Source organism: Pristis pectinata, chromosome 3 (genome assembly GCF_009764475.1).
Source record: "Pristis pectinata isolate sPriPec2 chromosome 3, sPriPec2.1.pri, whole genome shotgun sequence".
Taxonomy (NCBI): domain Eukaryota; kingdom Metazoa; phylum Chordata; class Chondrichthyes; order Rhinopristiformes; family Pristidae; genus Pristis; species Pristis pectinata.
The window spans coordinates 3,465,975-3,490,026 of NC_067407.1; the positions used below are offsets into that span (position 1 = coordinate 3,465,975).

At 44.4% G+C, this 24,052-nt stretch overlaps 1 protein-coding gene across 1 annotated transcript in view; it reads left to right on the top strand.

Moving 5' to 3' along the window:
• LOC127568533 (di-N-acetylchitobiase-like) overlaps window positions 1–21,009 on the top strand; it is a 30,734-nt gene extending 9,725 nt beyond the window's left edge. The window contains exons 3-7 of the mRNA XM_052012394.1: window positions 5,157–5,365; window positions 8,660–8,831; window positions 8,921–9,018; window positions 14,359–14,520; window positions 20,283–21,009. Coding sequence (XP_051868354.1) covers window positions 5,157–5,365; window positions 8,660–8,831; window positions 8,921–9,018; window positions 14,359–14,520; window positions 20,283–20,468 — 827 coding nt within the window. The 3' untranslated portion in view covers window positions 20,469–21,009. The remainder of the gene's footprint in view (window positions 1–5,156; window positions 5,366–8,659; window positions 8,832–8,920; window positions 9,019–14,358; window positions 14,521–20,282) is intronic.
• Window positions 21,010–24,052: the final 3,043 nt, after the last annotated feature.

The window sequence follows — 24,052 nt, forward strand, 5'->3', positions numbered from 1 at the left end:
CACTAAACTTTCCTCCACTCACTTTAAGTGGATGTCCTCTGGTATTGGCCATTGCTGCCCTGGGAAAAAAGTGCCAGCTGTCCACTCTATCTGTGCCTCTCGTAATCTTACACACCTCTATCAAGTCTCCTCTCATCCTGTGTTGCTCCAAAGAGAAAAGCCCTAGCTCGCTCAATCTTTCCTCATAAGACATGCTCTCTAATCCAGGCAGCATCCTGGTAAATCTCCTCTGCATCCTCTCTAAAGTTTCCATCATAACTTGTGGCTATTCTGCAGGCCAGCAAATGGCTGGGGGAAATAAAAGCAACATTGTGGGAATTACTCAACCATATAACTATAGAGTGGTGATATTAAGGGAATTAATTTACCCCAATATTGATTGTTCTATTCCAAAGATCAAAGAAAGGTAGATCTTTCGGACGGGTACAGGAGTACTTGCTGGATTTGTTTCTAGTACAGTTAGGAAGGAGGCAATGGTCTGTTTGTCAGAAATGTAGGGCAAGTGTCATTAAGTGAACTTTTAGGTTTAATAATGGGGAACAGAAAGGAGATGTATAAAATTTTGGCTTTTGAATTGGAGGAACGAGAAGGGATTGTGCCAGGATACATTGAACTCAAATGTTGGTAGGTAAAACTTAACTAAGCAAAGGGTGACCTTTCAGAAATGTGCTGGAAACAGGCTAGATACTTTTCTACAAAGGGGGTAAAGTGAGGGAACTAAAGCCACAGCCTTCTGAATGTTGAAAGGGTAAATAATCAGAGTAAGAGAGGCCATGGCGTAAGTAAAGTGAATTGGCTCCAATGAGAACACAGAGCAGTGCAGCACCGGAACAGGCTGACTATGATGCCAAACTAATCCAATCTGCCTGCGTGTGATCCATATCCCTCTGTTCCCTTCCTGTTTATGTGTCTGTCTAACAGCCTCCTAAACATTGCTATTGTATCTGCCTCCACCACCACCCCTAGCAGTGCATTCCAGGCACCCACCACTCGCTGTATTAAAACAAAAACTTGCCTCAGATCTCTTTTAAACTTTTCCTCTGACTTGAACCTATGTTCTCCAGTATTTGACATTTCCACCCTGGGAAAATAACTCTGACTGTCTATGCCTCATAATTTTATAAACTTCTATCAGGTCTCCCCTCAGCCTCCAACACTCCAGACAAAACAACCCAAGTTTGTCCAACCTCTCCTTGTAGCTCGTACTCTCCAATCCAGGCAGCATCCTGGTGAACCTCTTCTGCACCCTCTCCAGAGCCTCCACACCCTTCCTGTAATGGGGTGACCAGAACTGAACACAATACTCCAAATGCGGCCTAACCAAAGTTTTATACAGCTGCAATGTGACTTCCTGACTCTTATACTCAGTGCCTCGACTGATGAAGGCAAGTAGGCTGTATGCCGCCTTTACCACCATATCTCTTGTGTTGCCATTTCTGGTTGGAGGCTGGTATCCAGCAACAAGTGATTTGTGCCTTGCCGAATGTGGAAAGGTCAGAGGTTTGCGGGTGTGATTGCAATGTTCTCCACTGGCCTGGACGAGTGCAGCTCTTGCAATACCTAAGAAGCTCGAAGCCTTCCAGGAATGAGCAGCCTGCTTGATTGTGCCTCCCCTCCCACTAGTCCAGTGTCTTCAATGTTCATTCCCACCATCACTGGCATATCAGTGGCATGTGTACCATCTGTCTTTACCTCTCACTGTCTTGGTGAAGCAGCCAGCATAATCAAAGACCCAACCCACCCGGGACATTCTCCCTTCTCTCCTCTTCCATCAAGTAGAAGATACAGGAGCCTGAGGGCACGTACCACCAGACTTAAGGACAGCTTCTACCCCACTGTGATAAGACTATTGAACAGTTCCCTTATACAATGAGATGGACTATGACCTCACAATCTACCTTGTTGTGACCTTGTACCTTATTGCATTGCACTGCACTTTCTCTGTAGCTGTGACACTTCACGCTATACTGTTACTGTTTTTATCTGTACTACATCAATGCACTCTGTACTAACTCAATGTAACTGTACTGTGTAATGAACTGACCTGTACGATCGGTTTGTAAGACAAGCTTTTCACTGTACCTTGGTACAAGTGACAATAATAAACCAATACCAATACCAATCTACAAAATGCACTGCACTCGCTTTGCCTGCTTTGATAGCACCTTCCAACTGGCTCCTACCAGCACAAAGATTGAGGGCAGCTGGTCCATGAGAACATCATCATAACATATAGAAGCAGGAATGGGCCACTCGGCTCCTCATCCTGGTCTGCCATTCAGTAAGATCAATGCTGATCTTTTACCTCAGCACCATTTTCCTGCACGAACCCCATTCCTCTTGATTCCTTTAATCTTTCTCCCTCTATCACAAGTGCTTCCTTCCCTGGATAGGGAGACTGAACCTTCACACAATATCCCGGATGCGGTCTCAGCAAGGCTCTATACAATAGGAGCAAGACTCCGCTTTCCTTGTGAGCAAATGCGGGCAGGCACAGTGGTGTAGCAGTTAGCGTAACGCTATTACAGCACCAGTGACCCGGGTACAATTCCCGCCGCTGTCTGTAAGGAGTTTGTATGTTCTCCCCGTGTCTGCGTGGGTTTCCTCCGGGTGCTCTGGTTTCCTCCCACATTCCAAAGACGTACAGGTTAGGAAGTTGTGGGCATGCTATGTTGGCACCGGAAGCGTGGCGACACTTGCGGGCTGCCCCCAGAACACTCTATGCAAAAGGTACTTTTCACTGTGTGTTTCGATGTACATGTGACTAATAAAGATGTCTTATCTTAAATCCTCTTGCAGTAAAGGCCTTCGTGCCATTTGCAGCAAAGCCCAGAAACGCTGGAAACACTCAGCAGGGCAGGCACCTTCTGTGGAAAGAGAAACGGAGTTAAGATCCTTTATCAGAACTATTTACCTTCCTAATTGCCTCCCTCCACCCATCCCATCTTGCAGGTTTTCCTCCATGCCTGGAGGAGGTTTCATTGATCTGGAAATATATTGCCTCTGGAGTTCAGTCCTGAAGTCCCCTGCCTCCTGAGTACCTTTCAACAGAAAGTTTGAAGGAAGTGGCTCACCGCCACTTTGAGGATAGGCAGTAAATGCTTGTCCTGCTACCAATGCCCAAATGGTTGGAGGTAATAATTAAAACAAAATCTAGTTAGTTTGTTAGCTAAGCTGTGACACATAAGAATAGGGAGCTTGTGCATGAAACAAAGCTAGCTCACGAGTGCAGCAAGTAGTAGAGAAAGCTTGTGGAATGTTGGCCCATGTTGTAAGGGTGTTGGAGTACAAAAGTAGGGAAGTCCATCTACAACTGTACAAGGTATTAGTTTATTATTGTCACTTGTACCAAGGTACAGTGGAAAAACTTGTCTTGCATACCGGTCGTACAGATCAATTCATTACACAGTGCAGTTACATTGAGTTAGTACAGTGCATTGATGTAGTACAGGTATAAAACAATAACAGTACAGAGTAAAGTGTCACAGCTACAGAGAAAGTGCAGTACATTAAGGTGCAAGGTCACGACAAGGTAGATCGTGAGGTCATAGTCCATCTCATTGTATAAGGGAACCGTTCAATAGTCTTATCACAGTGGGGTAGAAGCTGTCCTTAAGTCTGGTGGTACGTGCCCTCAGGCTCTTGTGTCTTCTGCCCGGGTGGGTGCGGCCGCATCTAGAGTTCTTTGGTCCCCTCATTTAGGTGAGGACGGGAGGTAAATCAGTGTAGATCCACTCGGATGATCATGGATATGCAGAGATTGTTCTATAAGGAAAGGTTAACCATGTTGGTGTTCTACTCATTGGAGTTGAGAAGATGACATGTGATATTGAAATATTTTAAGGGAGGTACAAGAGGCTGCAGATGCTAAGATCTGGAGCGAAACAAAAATGCTGGAGGAACTCAGTGGGTTGAGCAGCATCTGTGGAGGGAGAGAAATTGTCGAGGATCTGGGTTGAGACCCTGCATCTGGACTGAGGGGAGAGGGAAGATGGCCAATATGAAGAGGAGAGGGGAAAGGGTGAGACAGGGGCCAGTAGGTGATAGGTGAATTGAGGAAGGGTGAAGGATAGCAAGCAGATGGAGGGGGAGGGGTGGAGTTCAGAGACGGGCAGGTGGGTGATAGGTGGAAGCAGACAAGGGTGAGAAAAAGGAGCGAGGTGGGGGGAGGGGGAAGCAGAGGGTGAAGGTGGAGGCAACTTGGGAGTCTAGGCAGGGTAAATGCTGAGAGGGTGTTTCCTCCCGTGAGAGAATCCTGAACGAGAGGGCTTGGGGCACTAATTAAAGACTGAGGTGAGGTAGACCTTCTTCATTGAGCGTAGAGTCTTCTGAACTCCTTACCACAAAGAACTATGAAGGCTTGCATATATTTGAAACTCAGGTGGATTTCAAATCAGTAAGAGAATCAAGAATTATCGGATCATTATGTTGGATCAGCCATGACCCTGTTGAATAGTGGAACAGGTTCAAAGACTGAAGTCCCCTTCCGTTTCTACTTATGGACAGCTCGAGACAAAGGGAAAAGCAGTGTATTTCTGTTCCTGTTCATCCTGTTTAAAATTGTTATTAGTCCCCAGTTGTAGCAATTTATGCAGCTCTAGTCACCAGACCACAGAATGGATGTGATGGCGGTAGAGGGGATTAATGGATGAGGGGTGCAGGTGCTTTAACAGCAGCTACACTTCTGCTCCCACAGTGGTACTGAACAAAATGGACTGAGTGGCCCCTCCTTCTGTGCTTCTATAAATACCAATTTCCTCTGCAAAAGTTTTTGAGGTTACTCTGTGGCTCTGCTTTTAAAAAAGAATGTACCTAGGGTGTGGTGTACATTGTCGCTTGATGGTTGAAGTAATAAGAATACCATTTGTTTGATGGATGTAAAATTCAAAGAACAAGGAATTATCCTGGGCAAGATTCATGTCTTGAACAAGTTCACCAAAAAAAAATCACCAGTTTTCTATCGAGGGATCTGTCTGCACAAACTAGCTACCACGTCTGCACAAACTAGCTACCACGTCTGCACAAAGAGTAATAGTAGTTAATTATTTTTAGGTGCTCCATTGCACTTAATACAAAAGTACATTAAGTGCAACTTCACTTCTGATAGTTATTCTGGTCGATGCTGTGTTAATGTGTTGCTCTTCCCTCTTCACCAGGTGCTGTACCAATAAGGGATATTATAGACCAAATTAACAGGACAGCTTGGGTTCTTAGTAAAGTGCGGTTGGCAAAAAGCCAGTTTATGGATGGAATCAATTTGGATCTGGAGGAAGCTGTTGCATATCAATCTGCGGAATACTTTGCGTTAACTCAACTTGTGAAAGAAACCACAGAAATATTCCACCGGGAAATACCAGGTTCCCAGGTAAAGAAGCCACTTTTTATTTTTAAAGACTGCAGATGTTGGCAATCTGGAGGAAAAAAATCCCCAGAAAATATTAGGGGTGGGGGCGGGGGGGGGTGGGTGGGGAAAGCACAGCAAATCAGGCAGAGTCTGTGCTTCCCAGTCCGGGACACTTCATGTTTTATTTGTTTAAATATGGATAAGCAATTGGTTTCTGCTTAATCTACTTCAGCTGTTACTGCTGATTGGCTGATACATTTTGGCTCCCTCCCATGATTCCCACCATCACTGAAGCCATTCTTTAGCTGCTTTGATTCCATGTGATATCAAGAAATGTCTGAAGCTCTGGACATGGTAATGATGGTGGGACCAAGCAGCATCCCAGCTGTTGTTTTGAAGACTTGCACCCTAGGACTATCCATGCCTCCAGCCAGTACACAGAACAAGAGGGAAAATTGTCCAGTAATGTCCTGTCCACACCAAGCAGGTCGCACCCAACCTTTCTAATTTATTGTCCAATCAGTTTGCTCTCTATCATCAGATGAAATGACAGAAGGGACAGAGCTAAAATGTAGCACTAACTAAATTCCTAAATTGGTTTATTTCAGTAGTGCAGCGGTTATCATGTTTGTCTCACACGCTAAATGTCCCCAGTTCGACCCTGGGCAGGAACATTATCCTAGGGGCAGGCACGGTAGTATAGCGGTTAGTGTAACGCTTTACAGCGCCAGTGACCTGGGTTCACTTCCGGCCGCTCTGTAAGGAGTTTGTATGTTCTCCCCGTGTCTGCTCTGGTTTCCTCTGGGTGCTCTGGTTTCCTCCCACATTCCAAAGACGTATGGGTCAGGAAGTTGTGGGCATGCTATGTTGGCGCGAGAAGCGTGGCGACACTTGTGGGCTGCCCCCAGAACACTCTACACAAAGATGCATTTCACTGTGTGTTTCGATGTACGTGTGACTAATAAAAGATGTCTTATCTTATTGTTACATGTACAGTGGAAAACTTTGTTTTGCATGCCATCCATACAGATCATTTCATTGCACAGTGCATTGATGTAGTATAAGGTAAAATAACAATGCAGAATGAAGTGTTACAGTTACAGATTGCAAAAGGCAGACAGTAGATTGTGTGGTCAAGAGTCCATCTCATCATACTAGGGGACCGTTCAATAGCCTTATAACAGCGGGATAGAAGATGTTGTCCTTGAGTCTGGCTGCTTTACTGAGGCAGTGAGAAGTGTAGACAGTGCATGGAGGGGAGGCTGGTTTCTGTGATGTGCTGAGCTGTGTCCACAACTCTCTACAGTTTCTCGCTGTCACGGGCGGAGCAGTTGCCGTACCAAGCCGTGATGCATCTGGATAGGATGCTTTCTATGGTTGCATCAATAAAAATTGGTGAGGGTCGAAGGGGACATGCTAAATTTCTTTAGCCTCCTGAGGAAGTAGAGGTGACCAAGACCACTTGGTTCCAGATATCTAATGTTAAGAAACATTAAAAAAAACTCTCAAAATCAATTGATTAAGATTTTAAATTATTCAATTTGAATTCGAAATCAGCTGAATACCAAACTATTAAGCAAACAACTAACTAAAAAATGCAAGCTTGCTTGTCTTCCTCAGCCATTTTTCTTTCAAACTGATGGACCTGGCAGAGGTTTAACAGGCAGATTACCCAGACTAAGTGTTGGGGAATTTGACAGGTTTGTGTCCAGCCACAAGTCATTGCAGTCTAAGGTTGGAATGCAGGCAGGAAGCCAATACTAGATCCTCGTCGGCAAGTGTGGGCTTCTCTATTCCCAACTGCTGGCATTCTGTACGCAAGTTCAAGCAGTTTTCTGCAGGACTTGTATTTCCCAGCAAGGTCCTGCCTGGTATAACCATTATTCTCTCATGCAGAGTGGTGCAGCTGGTAGAGCCACTGCCTTTCAGCTCCAGCGACCCAGGTTCAATCCTGACCTCCGGTGCTGTCTGTGTGGAGTTTGCACGTTCTCTCCCCTGTGACCATGTGGGTTTCCTCTGGGTACTCCAGTTTCCTCCCATGTCCCAATGACATGTGGGTTGGTAGGTTAATTGGCCACTGTAAATTTCCCCTTGTAGGTAAGTTGTAGAATTTGGGTGGAATTGTTGGGATGGGGAGGGAATAGAAGCTGCAGAGAGTTGTGGACACAGCCCAGCACATCACAGAAACCAGCCTCCCCTCCATGGACTCTTGTCTCACAAGATCACAAGACAAGGGAGCAGAAAGACCGTTCGGCCCATTGAGTCTGCTCCAAAGAAAAGGGGAAAAAGAAAAAAGAAATGAGAAATGTTGGGGGGGGGTCGGGGGAAGAGTCTGCTTCATGAGGGGAAAAAAAACTATTCTAACCCCAATTTCCGGCCTTATCCCCATGTCCCTTGATACCTTGACCAACTGGATATCTATCTATCTCCTCCTTAAATGCTTCCAACGATCAGGCCTCCACTGCTGTACGTGGCAAGGAATTCCATAAATTCACTACCCTCGTCTGGCTAAAGAAATTTCTCCTCATCTCTGTTTTAAACTTGTACCCTCTAATTCTAAGATTGTGCCCTCTGGTCCTGGACTCACCCACCAAGGGAAACAGCTTGGCCACATCTACTCTGTCCAGTCCTTTCAACATTTTAAATGTTTCTATGATGTCCCCTCTCATTCTTCTGTACTCCAGTGAGTACAGTCCAAGAGCCGACAAAAGCTCATCATATGTAAGCCCTTTCATTCCGGGAATCATCCTCGTAAATCTCCTCTGAACCTTCTCCAACATCAGCACATTTGTCTACCCCTCTCGCTGCCTCTGTGAAGCAGCCAGCATAATCAAAGACCCCACCCACCCGGGTCATTCTCTCTTCTCCCCTCTCCCATCAGGCAGAAGATACAGGAGCCTGAGGGCACGTACCACCAGGCTCAAGGACAGCTTTTACCCCACTGTGATAAGACTATTGAACGGTTCCCATATACAATGAGATGGACTCTTGACCTCACAATCTACCTCAATATAGCCTTGCACCTTATTGTCTGCCTGCACTGCACTTTCTCTGTTGCTGTGACACTTTATTCTGCATTCTTATTGTTTTCCCTTGTACTACCTCAATGCACTGCTGTAATGAATTGATCTGTACGAACTGTATGCAAGACAAGTTTTTCACTGTACCTCAATACAAGTGACAACAATACAAGGAAAGTTAGTGGGGAACTGGATTGCTCTGTGAGCTGGCATTGACTCGATGGGTCTCGTGTGGTATGGAAATATGGAATGCATGTCGTGAAATGAAATTAACTTGTAACTGATTGATCCACAGGTAACATTTGATGTGGCTTGGTCTCCAGATTGCATAGATGGAAGATGCTATGATTATGTGGAAATTGCAAACTCCTGTGACTTTTTATTTGTAATGTCCTATGATATGCAGAGTCAGATATGGGATGATTGTGTTGCAAAGGCTAATGCCCCCTATTACCAGACGTTATCAGGTATGAAGGGTTACACATTCTTGCGTCGGGGCTATCTAATGTTTTGGTGTTTGACCCAAGACGTACCTTATTTTTCCTCTGCCTTTTAGGTGTCCAAGCTTATATGAAGCTGGATATTGACCCTAGCAAGCTTGTGTTGGGCGTTCCATGGTATGGCTATGATTATCCTTGCACTCATTTGTTTGAGGTAAGGTATTGTCATTATTCAATTATTAATCATTATTTAGAATAAAGCATTTTTTGTTATTGTGCAAGTTGTTCATTGATTCCCACTTCTGGAAAATTAAGTTTGCATTTCTAAAGAAATGAATTAATTAACTTTGTATCAGACTGATTACTCCCTATACAAGTTTACTTGTAGATTTCTAACACAGTAAGCCTAGAATAAACCTCCATTGCTTGGAAATCCCAGTGGTTTGGCATCTAGTTCATCAGCACGGAAACAGGAAATTTGGAGATGGAGCTTTGAAAAGAGATGAGTTTCTGTACGTGTGCCTGTGAGTTTCACCATGCAGGAGTCTAAAAGAGGCACATTTGCAAATTGTTACTAGTTGATTGGCTAATTAACAGCAGCAAATAGAAGGGTAGGTAGGTATAAGCAGAGCAGCCTTTGTTGGGGTGGACCAGGGTTAGAGTGGAGCATTTGAGGCTTCGGCGAGAGGAGGCGGAGGCTAAGGTAAGTCTCTGGTTAGCTTCTTTCTTTCTTTCTGTGACTTTTCCTTTAGTGTCAGGCTAGAGTAGTGAGAATGGCTCCAGGGTCAGTCGTGTGTTCATCTTGTGAGATGAGAGAGTTCTGGGAGACATCCAGTCTCCCTGATAGCTACATCTGCACGAGGTGCATCCAGCTGCAGCTCCTTACAGACCGTGTTAGTGAACTGGAGCTGCAGCTGGATGACCTTCGGCTCCTACGGGAGAACGAGGAGTATGTAGACAAGCGCTACAGGGAGGCAGTCACTCCGAGGCTGCAGGAGGCAGGTAGCTGGGTGACTCATCAGGAGAAGGACGGAGAATAGGCAGGTAGTGCAGAGTACCCCCGTGACCATTCCCCTCAGTAACAGGTATACTGCTTTGGATTCTGTTGGGGGGACAACCTGCCACAGGAAAGCCGCACTGACCAGGTCTCTGACACTGAGCCTGGTCACGTGGTGCAGAGGGAAGGGGGGAGAAGAGTGCAGTAGTGATAGGGGATCATAGTAACCGGGGCAGACAGGATTTTCTGTGGACGTGAAAGAGACTCCCAGATGGTATGTTGCCTCCCTGGTGCCAGGGTCAGGGACGTATTGGATCGGGTCCATAGCATTCTGAAGGGGGAGGGTGAATAGCCAGAGGTCGTGGTACATATTGGTACCAAGGACATAGGTAGGAAAAGAGATGAGGCCCTGAAGAGGGAATATAGGGAGCTAGGTAGGAAGCTGAAAAGCAGGACCTCAAGGATAGTAATCTCTGGATTGCTGCCTGTGCCACTCACCAGTGAGGGTAAGAATAGGATGATTTGGCAGCTGAATGCGTGGCTGAGCAGTTGATGCAGGGGGCAGGGTTTCATATTTGTTGATCATTGGGATCTCTTCTGGTGAAGGTTTGACCTGTACAAAAGGAACGGGTTACACCTGAACTGGAGAGGGACCAATATTCTTGCGGGTAGGTTTGCTAGAACTGTTGTGGAGGGTTTAAACTAGTTTGGCAGGGTAATGGGAACCAGAGTGATAGGTCAGAGGTTGGTGCATTTAATGTACAAGTAGATGCAGAGTGAAGAAAGACTGAGGAAGGAGAGGCAGTTGAAAGGGCAAAATTGCAGTCAGTTGGATGGGCTGAAGTGTGTCTAATGTGAGAAGTTTCAGGAACAAGGCTGATGAACTTAGAGCGTGGGTAAGTACATGGAATTATGACATGGTAGTCATTACAGAGACTTGGCTGTCACAAGGGCAGGAATGGCTGTTGGATATTCTGGGGTTCAGATGTTTCAAAAGGGACGGGATGGAGGTAAAAGAGGTGGGGGAGCGGCTTTGCTGATCAGGGACAGTGTCACAGCTGTAGAAAGGGAGGACGTCCTGGAGGGATTGTCTACTGAGTCAGTGTGGGTGGAAGTCAGAAACAGGAAAGAAGCGATCACTCTATTGGGAGTATTCTACAGACCCCTCAGTAGCAGCAGAGACACTGAGGAGCAGATCGGAAGGCAGATTTTAAAAATAACAGGGTTGTTGTCATTGGTGATTTCAACTTCCCTGATATTGGTACCTCCTGAATGTAAAGGGGATGGATGGGACGGAGTTTGTTCGGTGTGTCCAGGAAGGATTCCTGACACAGTATGTGGACAGGCCAACCAGAGGAGAGGCCATTCTGGACCTGGTACTGGGCAATGAGCTTGGAGAGGCATAGGAGAAGATGATATGGGACAGTATTTAATTGGGAGGAGGGGGAATTATGATGCTATTAGGCAGGAACTTGGGAGTGTAAATTGGGAACAGATGTTCTTGGGGAAGTGCACAATGGAAATGTGGAGGTTGTTTAGGGAGAACTTGCATGGGCTTCTGAATAGGTTAGTCCCACTGAGGCAGGGTAAGAATGGTAGAGTGAAGGAACCATGAGACGTAGAATACCTTGTCAAGAGGAAGAAAGAAGCCTACCTGTGGTCTAGAAAGCAAGGAGCAGACAGTGCTCTTGAGAGTTGCAAGGTAGCCAGGAGGGAGCTTAAGAATGGACTTAGGAGAGCTAGAAGGGGGCATGAGAAGTCTTTGGTGAGTAGGATCAAGGAAAACCTCAAGGCGTCCTACACCTATGTGAAGAATAAGACGATGACTAGAGTGAGGGTAGGAACGACAGGGATAAAAGAGAAAACTTTCTGGAGTCGGAAGAGGTAGGGGAGGTCCTTAATGAATACTTTGCTTCAGTACTCACCAGGGAGAGACCGTGACCTTTGTGAGGATGGCGTACACCAGGCTGATGTGCTAGGGCATGTCGATGTGAGGAAAGAGGATGTGCTGGAACTTTTGAAAAACATTAGGATAGATAAGTCACCAGGGCCGGATGGGATAGATCCAAGGTTATTATGGGAAGGAAGGGAAGAGATTGCTGTGCCTTTGGTGATGATCTTTGCATCCTCACTGGCCACAGGAGTAGTGCCAGATGATTGGAGGGTGGCAAATGTCCTTCCTTTGTTCAAGAAAGGAAGTAGGGAAAATCCTGGGAATTATAGACCAGTGAGTCCTACTTCAGTGGTGGGCAAATTACTGGAGAAGATTCTTAGAGACAGGATTTATGGGCATTTAGAGAAGCATAGGCTGATTAGGGACAGTCAGCATGGCTTTGTGAGGGGCAGGTCATGCCTCATGAGCCTGATTGAATTTGAGGATGTGACAAAGCACATTGAAGGTAGAGCATTGGATGTGGTGTACATGGATTTTAGTAAGGTGTTTGATAAGGTTCCTCATGGAAGGCTTATTCAGAAAGTCAGGAGGCATGGGATCCAGGGAAACTTGGCTGTATGGATTCAGAATTGGCTCGCCCATAGAAGACAGAGGCTGGTTGCAGATGGGGAGTATTCTGCCTGGAGGTCAGTGACCAGTGGTGTTCTGTGGGCATCTGTTCTGGGACCCATGATCTTTGTGATTTTTTTTGTGTGTGTGTGTGTGTGTGTATATATATATATATATATATATCATATACACACACACACATGTATATAAATGACTTGGATAAGGATGTGGAAGGGTGGGTTATACGTTTGCAGATGACATGAAGGTTGGTGGTGTTGTGGATTGTGTAGAAGTTGGCTGTTAGTTATAACAGGACATTGACAGGATGCAGAGCTGGGCTGGCAAGTGGCAGGTGGAACTTAACCCAGAAAAGTGTGAAGTGATACACTTCGGGAGATCGAATTTGAAGGCAGAATACAAGTTTAATGGCAGGACTCTTAGCAGTGTGGAGGAACAGAGGGATCTTGGGGTCCACATCCATAGATCCCTCAAGGTTGCCACGCAGGTCGATGGGGTTGTTAAGAAGGTGTATGGTGTGTAGGTTTTCATTAGTCGGGGTACTGAGTTCAAGAGCTGTGAGGTAATGTTGCAGCTCTGTAGAACTCTGGTCAGATCACACTTGGAATATTATGTTCCGTTCTGGTCGCCTCATTATAGAAAGGATGTGGAAGTTTTAGAGAGGGTACAGAGGAGATTTACCAGGATGCTGCCTGGATTGGAGAGCATGTCTTATGAGGATAGGTTGAGTGAGCTCAGGCTTTTCTCTTTGGAGAGAAGGAGGATGAGAGGTGACTTGATAGAGGTGTACAAGATGATAAGAGGCATAGATTGAGTGGACAGTCAGAGTTTTTCCCCAGGGCGAAGATGGCTAACGTGAGGGGGCGTAATTTTAAGGTGATTGGAGGAAGGTATAAGGGGGATGTCAGGGGTAAGTTTTTTTTACACAGAGAGTGGTGGGTGCGTGGAACGCACTGCCTGCAGAGGTTGCGGGGGCAGATACATTCGGGGCATTTAAGAGACTCTTAGATAGACACATGAATGATAGAGAAATGGAGGGCTACGTGGGAGGGAAGGGTTAGATAGATCTTAGAGCAGGGTAAAATGTCGGCACAACATTGTGGGCCAAATGGCCTGTACTGTGCTGTGATGTTCTGTGTAACTGCACTGGTGCCCTGTTCCCACAATCCCTTTAAACTCTCCTGCTTCACTGGGTAATTGGTTATACCTCCGTTTAACATATTAAAAAAAAGGAATTAAATGTGCATTGGTGTATTAATAAGAATGAAATCCAATAATCTGGAAAATCCACCAGTCTGGCATCATCAAAGTCCTGAGGGTGCTGGATTATTGGAATTTCACTCTAATCCATTGCAGAGAGTTTTTGAAGCTGGTTGACTGTATGAGTTTCCATCTGTATTCAGTTGACTTGTTCTCATGGCCTACCTTGTTGATGTTGTTTAATCCTGCACCTTTCCCTTACTGCATCTGTCTGAGCTGCAAATCTTCAGATTGGATCATGGCTGATGCATTTCTTAATTCCACCGCCTCGCCCCACCCCACACAACTGCCCTGCTGCTGTAACCTTCAATGCTCCTGTTTAAGAATAATTGAACATTTCAAAAATGAGATTGATAGGTGCAACCATTTTCTGCAGAAGAGTTCCATTTACTTCCCGATAGCAGTCCCTTACTACATTCTGTCCTGCACTCTAGAAGAATTACTTCCCAGCCCCATCACATCAGATTGTTGATCCCCATTTTAAATGCATCAGTTACATTAATTTTACATTTTCAATTACATTAACGTTGCTATCTAATTTTAAGGTTATTGCTTTATCCTCATCATATGCCTTTCACTTTTATATATTTTAACGAGATCCTTCTAAAGTAAAACTTGTTCCTTTAAATTTTTTCGTTAGCACGGTAATTGGAGATCTGTCACACAGATGCTGCATTTCTGATTAAAGTAATGACAATCACGTTTTAACAGAAATGTACCTTGTGCGTGGAAGGCTCTGCATATTTTATTTCCCCGTCTTCCTTTATCCTTTCTAGGCTGGTAGATGTGCATTGAAAAGTGTTCCTTTCAGAGGCGCCCCCTGCAGTGATGTAGCTGGAACACAGATCCCATACAAAAAGATAATGCAGCAAGTCAACAAATCAATTACAGGCCGATTTTGGGATGATTATCAGAAAGCCCCATATTACATCTACATGGTAAGATTAACGATGACCCGGTATGGAGCTTTGCATTGTAACCTTCAGAGTAAGGATGGTAACAGCTGTTTCGTATTGCACACAGGATTGAGCATGAAGCAAAGTTCAGGTTGCCAAGTTTGTACAGATGCATTTCCCTCCTAGCTTCACTTTGTTCTGTACTCCCACCAGTATGGCTTGGGTGCACAGGACACTATTTCAAAATTTTGTAAATCATATAAAGCTTTGAAGTATGGTACACAGTGAGGGTTGTGACTTGATTGTCATACTGCTCATGTTGCCTGCAAGTTTAACGAGCTGAAGAAGATTGATCGTCAATCTAGCAAGAAGTTGGAAGATAGCCCCAAATTTGTAAAGTCGGGAGATGCAGACATTGTTGACATGATTCCAACTAAGCCCATGTGTGTTGAGATCTTTTCTGAATAATCACCTCTTGGTTGCATCGCTGTCCATGATATGAGCCAGACAGTTGCTATTGGTGTGATCAAGTCAGTTACTAAGAAAGAAAACTTCTATCAAAGCCGCCAAGGCTGCCAATCAACTATTAAACAAGAAGTGAATATCACCACTGGCCACCAAGATTCAGCAAACCCTGAGACTGACACCAACATGATAGACTGGTGGGTTTGAGGGACATAAAGGATGATGATTCGGTGCGAAATAATACATTTTGTCCGGACAAAGGAGGAAAGGCTGCATAACGGAGTATAATTCCATAGGATGAACAGAAATGGGGTATAAATGTGTATGAACTTTGAATTGGCAAAGTGGATTTTGAACACCTGACTTATGCACGCCCTTGCATATTATCAACTCCCATGATATTGTTAAATTCAAAAGTCCTGTTCCTACAAATTGTTCTTATCTGTCTTATGTGTCATTCATTACAACACTGGCAGTGTGGTCACCATATCGAGTGATTTTTTTTTGTGTGTTTTTCAACTTGTGGACAAAATCGACTTGAGGGTGACTGTAAAAACAGAACCTGTTTGTTATCCACAGACAGGGCTTATCAATAGAGACAAACGCAGGAGTTTCTGTTGAATCCTAAACACTGCTTAATCTGCAAAATGCTATGTTCAGTTTGGCCACTGCACTGTGGGAAGGATGTGAAGGTCCTTATAGGTGCAGAAAACATTTAGCAGAAAGGTTCTTGAGCTAAGGAACATCTTTTCTGGTCTCTCCATGGACGCCAATAGTGTGGGGTTGTCTCCTTAGACCAGAGAAGATGATGATTTGGTGGTGTTCAAAGTCATGGTTCTAGACAGGAGAAATGTTTCCCGTTGTGAAGGTTAAGAAACAGAGGATGCAGATTTAGTGACTGGGAACCTTGGAGTATAATGAGGAAATCACTTCCTTGCAGTGAATAGTTGTAATCCAGAATCAATGTCTGAAAGTGAGATAGAAGCAGTTTTTATCAGTTTTCAAAATGAACTGGATAGATTCTTGTGGGAAGAAAAATTCAGGACTGCATTGAAAGATTTAAGAATTGGAACTGTTTTCCTTGAAGAAACGGCAGTGGCACAGTGAAGATGTGGTTCCTGTGGCTGCAGAGATTTCATGGGTTGGAGTTTTGCCATGGGGCAATCACAGACAGAATGAGTTGATATTCAATGCATGACATCCAGTTCACAATTTTTAAACAAATGTATGAAGAGAACCTGAATCCTGCAAATGGTTCACATTAAACAGACTTGTTTATTCTCCTGAGATAATTATCAGTATGTAAAATGTAGTCCAGTGTTCCATTTGGTAATCAATCTGCAAAAAGCTTGAAGATGGCATATAAAGTGAAACTGAAACATAACTCTATCCCTCCACTGATGCAGTCTGACTGACTATCTCCAATGTTTTATCGTAGAAGGCATGCCCTGATCTTATCCAAGCAGTAAAGACAAATGTACCATTAGCTTACTGAGCTTGTTAGCTTTGTGGTCCTGGTACAAGATCCCCAGATTGCCCCCAAATTCAAATTTCCTCAAGCTGCTGACCCTTACTATAGGTGCTGCCAGGGATCCGTGGTGTCCACAAATCCAAGTGCTGCCAAGGTGACACGTTTCCAGCACTGCCACACCAAGCTAATCTTTTTATATTTTGATTGCATAAAAATTGCAATGTAATTTCTTATAGTTTGAGTTAATAGAATTTCAGTTACAAGTTTAATCTAGCAACTTGTCTGTCTGTAGATCTTTATTTAAGTAGTTTCCCCGGCAGAGTGTGGTATCACTCGGCATCTACAGTCCTGTGGTTTTCCTCAAGTTTGCCAATGATACCACTGCAGTGGGCCGTATCTCAAATAATAATGAGTCGGAGTACAGGAAGGAGATAGGGAGCTTAGTGACATGGTGTCATGACAACAACCTTTCCCTCACTGTCAGCAAAACAATAGAGCTGGTCATTGACTTCAGGAAAGGGGGCGGTGTACATGCACCTGTCTACGTCAATGGTGCTGAGGTCGAGAGGTTTGAGATCTTCAAGTTCCAAGGAGTGAATATCACCAATAGCCTGTCCTGGTCCAACCACGTAGACACCACGGCCAAGAAAGCTCACCAGTGTCTCTACTTCCTCAGGATGCTAAAGAAATTTGACATGTCCCCTTTGACACTCACCAACTTTTATCGATGCATCATAGAAAGCATCCTATCTGGATGAATCACAGCTTGGTATGGCAACTGCTCTGCCCGGGACTGCAAGAAACTTCAGAGAGTTGTGGACACAGTTCAGCACATCACAAAAACCAGCCTCCCCTCCATGGACTCTGTCTACACTTCTCACTGCCTTGGTGAAGCAGCCAGCATAATCAAAGACCCACCCACCCGGGTCATTCTCTCTTCTTCCCTCTCCCATCAGGCAGAAGATACAGGAGCCTGAGGGCACGTACCACCAGGTTCAAGGACAGCTTCTATCCCACTGTGATAAGACTATTGAATGGTTCCCTTGTACGATGGGATGGACTCTTGACTTCACAATCTACTTTGTTATGACCTTGCGCCTTATTGTCTACCTGCAATGCACTTCCCTGTAGCTGTGACACTTTACCCTGCATGCTGTTATTGTTTTTACCTTCATTGCACTGTGCAATGAATTGATTTGTATGAACAGTGTGCAAGAAAAGTTTTTCACTGTACCTCGGTATAAGTGACAATAATAAACCAATACCATAAATCTGTTGGAAAATCACTGAAACCTTGAAGGAATTTGTCCTTCCATCTACAGTCCTTATCTTCTCCTTCCCACTTCCTTTGGGTTCTGCTGCCCATTGAGAATGATTTGAACCTTGCATTAGCTGTCTCTATCTTTGCTGAAACTTTGAATGGTTTCTCCCACAAGAATAGCAGGTGTGAGCCATTTAACCCATTGTGCCTGCTTTGCCATTCAGTAAGGTCATGTCTGATCTTCTAGTTCTGTACCACTTTCTTACATTAACCCCTTGATTTCTTTAATATCCAAAAATCAATCTGGACCATAAGACAAAGGAGTAGAATGAGGCCATTCAGCCCATCAAGTCTGCTCCACCATTCAATCACGGCTGATTTTATTTTTCCCTCTCAAACCCATTCTCCTCCCTGTAACCTTTAATACCCTTTCTAATCAAGAACCTCTGCCTTAAATACACCCAATGACTTGGCTTCCACAGCCGTCTGTGGCAATGAATTCCACAGATTCGCCACCTTCTGGCTGAAGAAATTCTTCCTCATCTCTGTTCTAAAGGGACGTCCTTCTATTCTGAGGCTGTGCCCTCTGGTCCTAGACTCTCCCACTACTGGAAACATCCTCTCCGCGTCCACTCTATCCAGGCCTATCTCTCTTGAATGTACTTAACAACTTAGCCTCCACACCCTTCTTGGGTAGTGACTTCGAAAGGTTCACTGCCTGCTGTGTGAAGACACCTTGCCCTGAATTGCTGATCCTTGCTCTGAGACTCTGATCCTTGGTTTAAGTCTCTTAAACCTGGGATCAATTCCCGCTGCTGCCTGTAAGGAGTTTGTACGTTCTCCGTGTGTCTGCGTGGGTTTCCTCCGAGTGCTCTGGTTTCCTCCCACATTCCAAAGACGTACGGGTTAGGAGCTGTGGGCAATGCCCGCTTCTTAGCAATGCAAAAAGACGTATTTCACTGTGTTTTGATGTACTTGTGACTAATAAATATCTTAGTAAAGCCATTATACCCTACCGTGCATCTACCCTGTCAAGCCTTGTAAGAATTTTTCAGTAATGTGATTTCTCGCTCTTCTCAAGTCTCGAGACTATAGACCCAGTCTGCATAATCTCTCCTTGTAGGAGTCACCTTGGAGAATCTTTGTTGCACTCCCTCTATTATAAGGATATCCTTCCTGAGTAAGAGGACCAGATCTCATCTGTGTGAGATCTTGCAAGGAACTTTTCCCCCAGTTCTGTACATTAGCCTGGATAAGCAGAATGTGCTGCTGCAGGTGCCTCGGCCTTTTACTTGTCACTCCTTTTCCTTTCGTCCCTCAAGTTGACTTGCATCTGTTCTGATTTGTGTGGGTTCTGAGGTAGCTGATGAGACACCCCCACAGATGGGGCAGGTGGTCGCTGGTGGGGTGGGTGGATGGTTAGTTGGTGAGGCGGTGCACCAACGCAGGGCATTCGTGTGCTCCTGATGGCCTCGTCATTCTTGATACCATTACGCATGCTCGTTCTCCACTTTGAGTGACCATGGGCCAGACTCTTCCAGGGATCAGTGTGGCTGTTGCATTTAGGAAGGCTTTGACCATATCCTTTAAATCTTTTTGGAATCTTGTCCCACGATGGACGTTGTGATGGGGTCTGATTTGGGAGTCTGGTGTTGACGTGACCTGCCTGCATTAATGTTGGTGAAACCCCGTCTAATCCTGGAGATCACGATGGACCAGAAACCTGGCTGGATCAGCTGCATCGATGTTGAGGATACAGGAGCTCAGAGGCTTCAACACCAATTTCAGTATCGTGAGGACACATCTTGAGAATGACTCCTATGTTTAAATCTGAATCATTTGTACATACTACACAAAAACAAGTGGCCTGGTACTGAGAGATCCTCAGTGGATGAAGTGCTCCATTCACTACAGGTTCTGCCACCGAGCTCATTTTTAATCCAGTTTGTCACTTATTAAGATCTTATTGATCAATCTGTCATGTTGAACTTGCCAAAGCCCTTACTCAAATCATCATAGAATCACAGAAAGTACAGCACAATACAGGCCCTTCAGCCCACAATGTTGTGCCAACCTTTAAACCTCGCCTAAGACTATCTAACCCCTTTCTCCCACATATCCCTCTATTTTAAATTCCTCCTAAATTCCTCCATATGCTTATCTGGCAATCTCTTGAATTTGACCAATGTACCTGCCTCCACCACCACCCCAAGCAGCGCATTCCATGCCCAACCACTCTCTGGGTAAAAAAAACCTTCCTCTGATATCTCCCATGAACTTCCCACCCATTACTTTAAAGCCATGCCCTCTTGTATTGAGCATTGGTGCCCTGGGAAAGAGAAGCTGGCTGTCCACTCTATCTATTCCTCTTAATATTTTGTACACCTCTATCATGTCTCCTCTCATCCTCCTCTTCTCCAATGAGTAAAGCCCTAGCTCCCTTAGACTCTCCTCATAATGCATACTCTCTAAACCAGGCAGCATCCTGGTAAATCTCCTCTGCACCCTTTCCAACACTTCAATATTGTGTATAAAAAAAACTCTTAACAGTGACATTAACTGATTTGATTAATTTGTCATCAGTGTAATGGTTGGTTTTTGTGACAGGTTAATAAAACGTACCATGAGGTCTGGTATGATGATCCACAGAGCATTTCGTTGAAGGCATTGATCGTGAAGAAATTTAATCTCCGTGGTGTAGGCATGTGGAATGCAAATCTCCTGGACTACAGTAAAAATGCCACAGCTGAAAAGCAGACTGAAGAAATGTGGACTGCTCTGTATCCTTTATGAAGAAAGTGCTAAGCTGGATCCATCTCATCATCACAAAATGGGATCACAATGGAGCTACCTTCCAACATTAAAAATCATTCGGACATTTTATCTAACCAACAAACTTCCATTCAAGTGCTAATGCAGTTTACAATAAAGATTTAATAACTTAAATCACTTAGAGATGTGCCAAATCTGTATTAATGAGTATAACGTTTAATAGTGCAATCTTTACGCCTTGCCACTAATTTATAAAACAATTCTGCTCTTAGATGGGAGATATCAGTTCTGACATGCACATGCATCCTGTCTTCTATGCATATTTTAATTCTTGCTGTTATTGTTTTAAGATTTTGCTTTAAATTATCACTTTGTATTCCAGATAATTAGGGTAAGTTTTTTTCATTTTTTTTTCCACTGCCAAACAGCAGCCTGAACTGTTACAGTTAAGTACTTTCAAAGCCCTGTGTAATGATTTTTTTTCTATACCTCTTGATTATCTACTCTTGAAAGGCAACTTAATACAAGTTTTATTTTACAAAATAAAAGTGTTTCCAAAATATTTTTAGTGTTACTTTATGCAAATTGGAATTGTTTTACATTTAAAATGTTTTTTTTAAAAAAAGAAAGGTTCCCTGAGAACCAAGGAGACACAAAGAGACTGCAGATGCTGGAGTCTGGATCAACACAGTTTGCTGGAGGAACTCAGTGGGTCGAGCAGCGTCCGTGGGAGTGAGGAGAGAAAGGAATTGCTGATGACTTGGGTTGGAGCTCTGCATCAGGACTGAGGGGGGATATGGCCAATATAAAGAGAAAGGGAGTGTTGAGACAGGAGCCTGAGGTGACTAGGGCTTTAAACTAAATAGTAGGGGGGTGGGTTCAACAGATTGGAAATGTATGGATAAAGTAAAAGGGAAGGAGAGTGCTGGAGAGGTCACTGAAGTCTCCAGGTAGTGAATAAGACAAAGTTTAGAAAGGGATAAGAATTTAACTTCAGGCAACATGGAGACAGATTTGAGAATAAGGGTGGCGAATACAGGATGGAAGGTGTTATATTTGAATGGACACGCTATACGAAATAAGTTAGATGAGCTTATAGCGCAGTTAGAAATTGGCAGGTATGATGTTGTGGACATCAGAGTTGTGTTTGAAAGAAGATCACAGCTGGTGGCTAAACATCCAAGGATACACATCCAATTGAAAAGATAGGGAGGTGGGCAGAGGGGGTGGGGTGGCTCTGTTGGTAAAAAAAAATGAAATCAAATCCTCAGAAAGAAGTGACATAGGATCAGAAGATCCTTGTGGGTAGAGTTAAGAAATTGCAAGGGTAAAAAGACCCTGTTGGGAGTTATATACAGGCCTCTGAATAGTAGCCAGGATGTGGGGTACAAATTACAACAGGAGATAGAAAAGGCATGTAAAAAGGGCAATGTTACGGTGGTCATGGGGGATTTCAATATGCAAGTGGATTGGGAAAATCAGGTTGGTACTGGATCCCAAGAGAAGGAATTTATAGAATGCCTACGAGATGGCTTTTTAGAGCAGCTTGTGGTTGAGCCCACTGGGGAAAAGGTAATTCTGGATTTGGTGTTGTGCAATGAACTAGATTTGATTAGGGAGCTGAAGGTAATGGAACTCTTAGGAGGCAGTAATCATAATTTGATAGAATTCACCCTGCGGTTTGAGAGGGAGAAGCTAAAACCGGATGTATCAGTATTACAGTTAAGTAAAGGTAACTACAGAGGCATGAGAGAGGAGATGGCCAGAGTTGATTGGAAGGGAACCCTAGCAGGGATGACGGTAGAGCAGCAATGCCAAGAGTTTCTGGGAGTAATTCGGGAGATGCAGGATCAGTTCATCCCAAAGAAGAAGAAGCATCCTAAAGGGAAGATGAGGCAACTGTGGCTAACAAGGGAAGTCATAAAAGCAAAAGAGAGGGCTTACAATATTGCAAAAATTAGTGGGAAGCTAGAGGATTGGGAAGCTTTTAAAAACCAACAGAAAGCAACTAAAAAAGCAATATGGGGAGAAAAGATGAAATATGAAGGTAAGCTAGCCAACAATATAAAAGTGGATACCAGAAGTTTTTTCAGATATATAAAGAATGAAAGAGAGGCAAGAGTGGACATGGGACCACTGGAAAATGACACAGGAGAGGTAGTAATGGGGAACAAAGAAATGGTGGATGAACTGAATAAGTATTTTGTGTCGGTCCTCACTGTGGAAGACACCGGCAACATGCCAGAAATTTGGGAAAGTCAGGGGCAGAAGTGAGTGTAGCCACTATTATGAAGGAGAAGGTGCTTGGGAAGCTGAAAGATCTGAAGGTGGATAATTCACTTGGATCGGATGGACTACACCCCAGGGTTCTGAAAGAGGTAGCTGAAGAGATTGTGGGTTAGAAGTGATCTTTCAATTATCACTAGATTCAGGAATGGTTCTGGAGGACTGGAGAATCGCAAATGTCTCTCCACTCTTTAAGAAGGGAGGGAGGCAAAAGAGAGGAAATTATAGGCCAGTTAGCCTGATTTCAGTGGTTGATTAGATGTCAGAGACCATTATTAAGGATGAGGTTTCAGGGTCCTTGGAAGCACATGATAAAATAGGCCAAAGTCAGCATGGTTTCCTTAAGGGGAAATCCTTGCCTGACAAATTCTTTGAGGAAGTAACAGGCAGGATAGACAAAGGAGAGTCAGTGGATGTTGTTTACTTGGATTTTCAGAAGGCCTTTGACAAGGTGCCATGCATGAGGCTGCCAAACAAGATAGGAGCCCATGGTATTACAGGAAAGGTACCAGCATGGATAGAAGATTGGCTGACTGGCAGAGAGTGGGAATAAAGGGGCCTTTTCTGGTTGGCTGCTGGTGACTAATGGTGTTCCACAGGGGTCGGTGTTGGGTCCACTACTTTTCACGTTATATGTTAATGATCTGGATGATGGAATTGATGGCTTTGTGGCCAAGTTTGTGGATGATACAAAGGTAGGTGGAGGGGCAGGTAGTGTTGAGGAAGCAGGGAGTCTGCAGTAGGATTTGGACAGGTTGGGAGAATGGGCAAAGAAGTGGCAGATGGAACACAGCGTAGGGAAGCGTACGGTCATGCACTTTGGTAAAAGGAATAAAGGCGTAGACTATTTTCCAAATTGGGAGCGAGTTCAGAAATCGGAGATGCAAAGGGACTTGGGAGTCCTAGTGCAGGATTCCCTAAAGGTTAACTTGCAGGTTGAGTTGGTAGTGAGGAAGGCAAATGCAATGTTAGCATTTATTTCAAGAGGACTAGAATATAAAAGCAAGGATGTAATGCTGAGACTTTATAAGGCATTGGTCAGACCACATTTGGAGTATTGTGAGCAGTGTTGGGCCCCATATGTAAAGAAGAATGTGTTGACATTGGAGAGGGTCCAAAGGAGTTTACAAAAATTATCCCGGGAATGAAAGGGTTAACATAGGAGGAGCATTTGACGACTCTGAGCCTTTACTTGCTGGAGTTCAGAAGGATGAGGGGGGATCTCATTGAAACCTACTGAATATTGAAAGACCTGGATAGAGTGGACGTGCAGAGGATGTTTCCAGCAGTGGGAGAGTCTGGGACCAGAGGGCACAGCC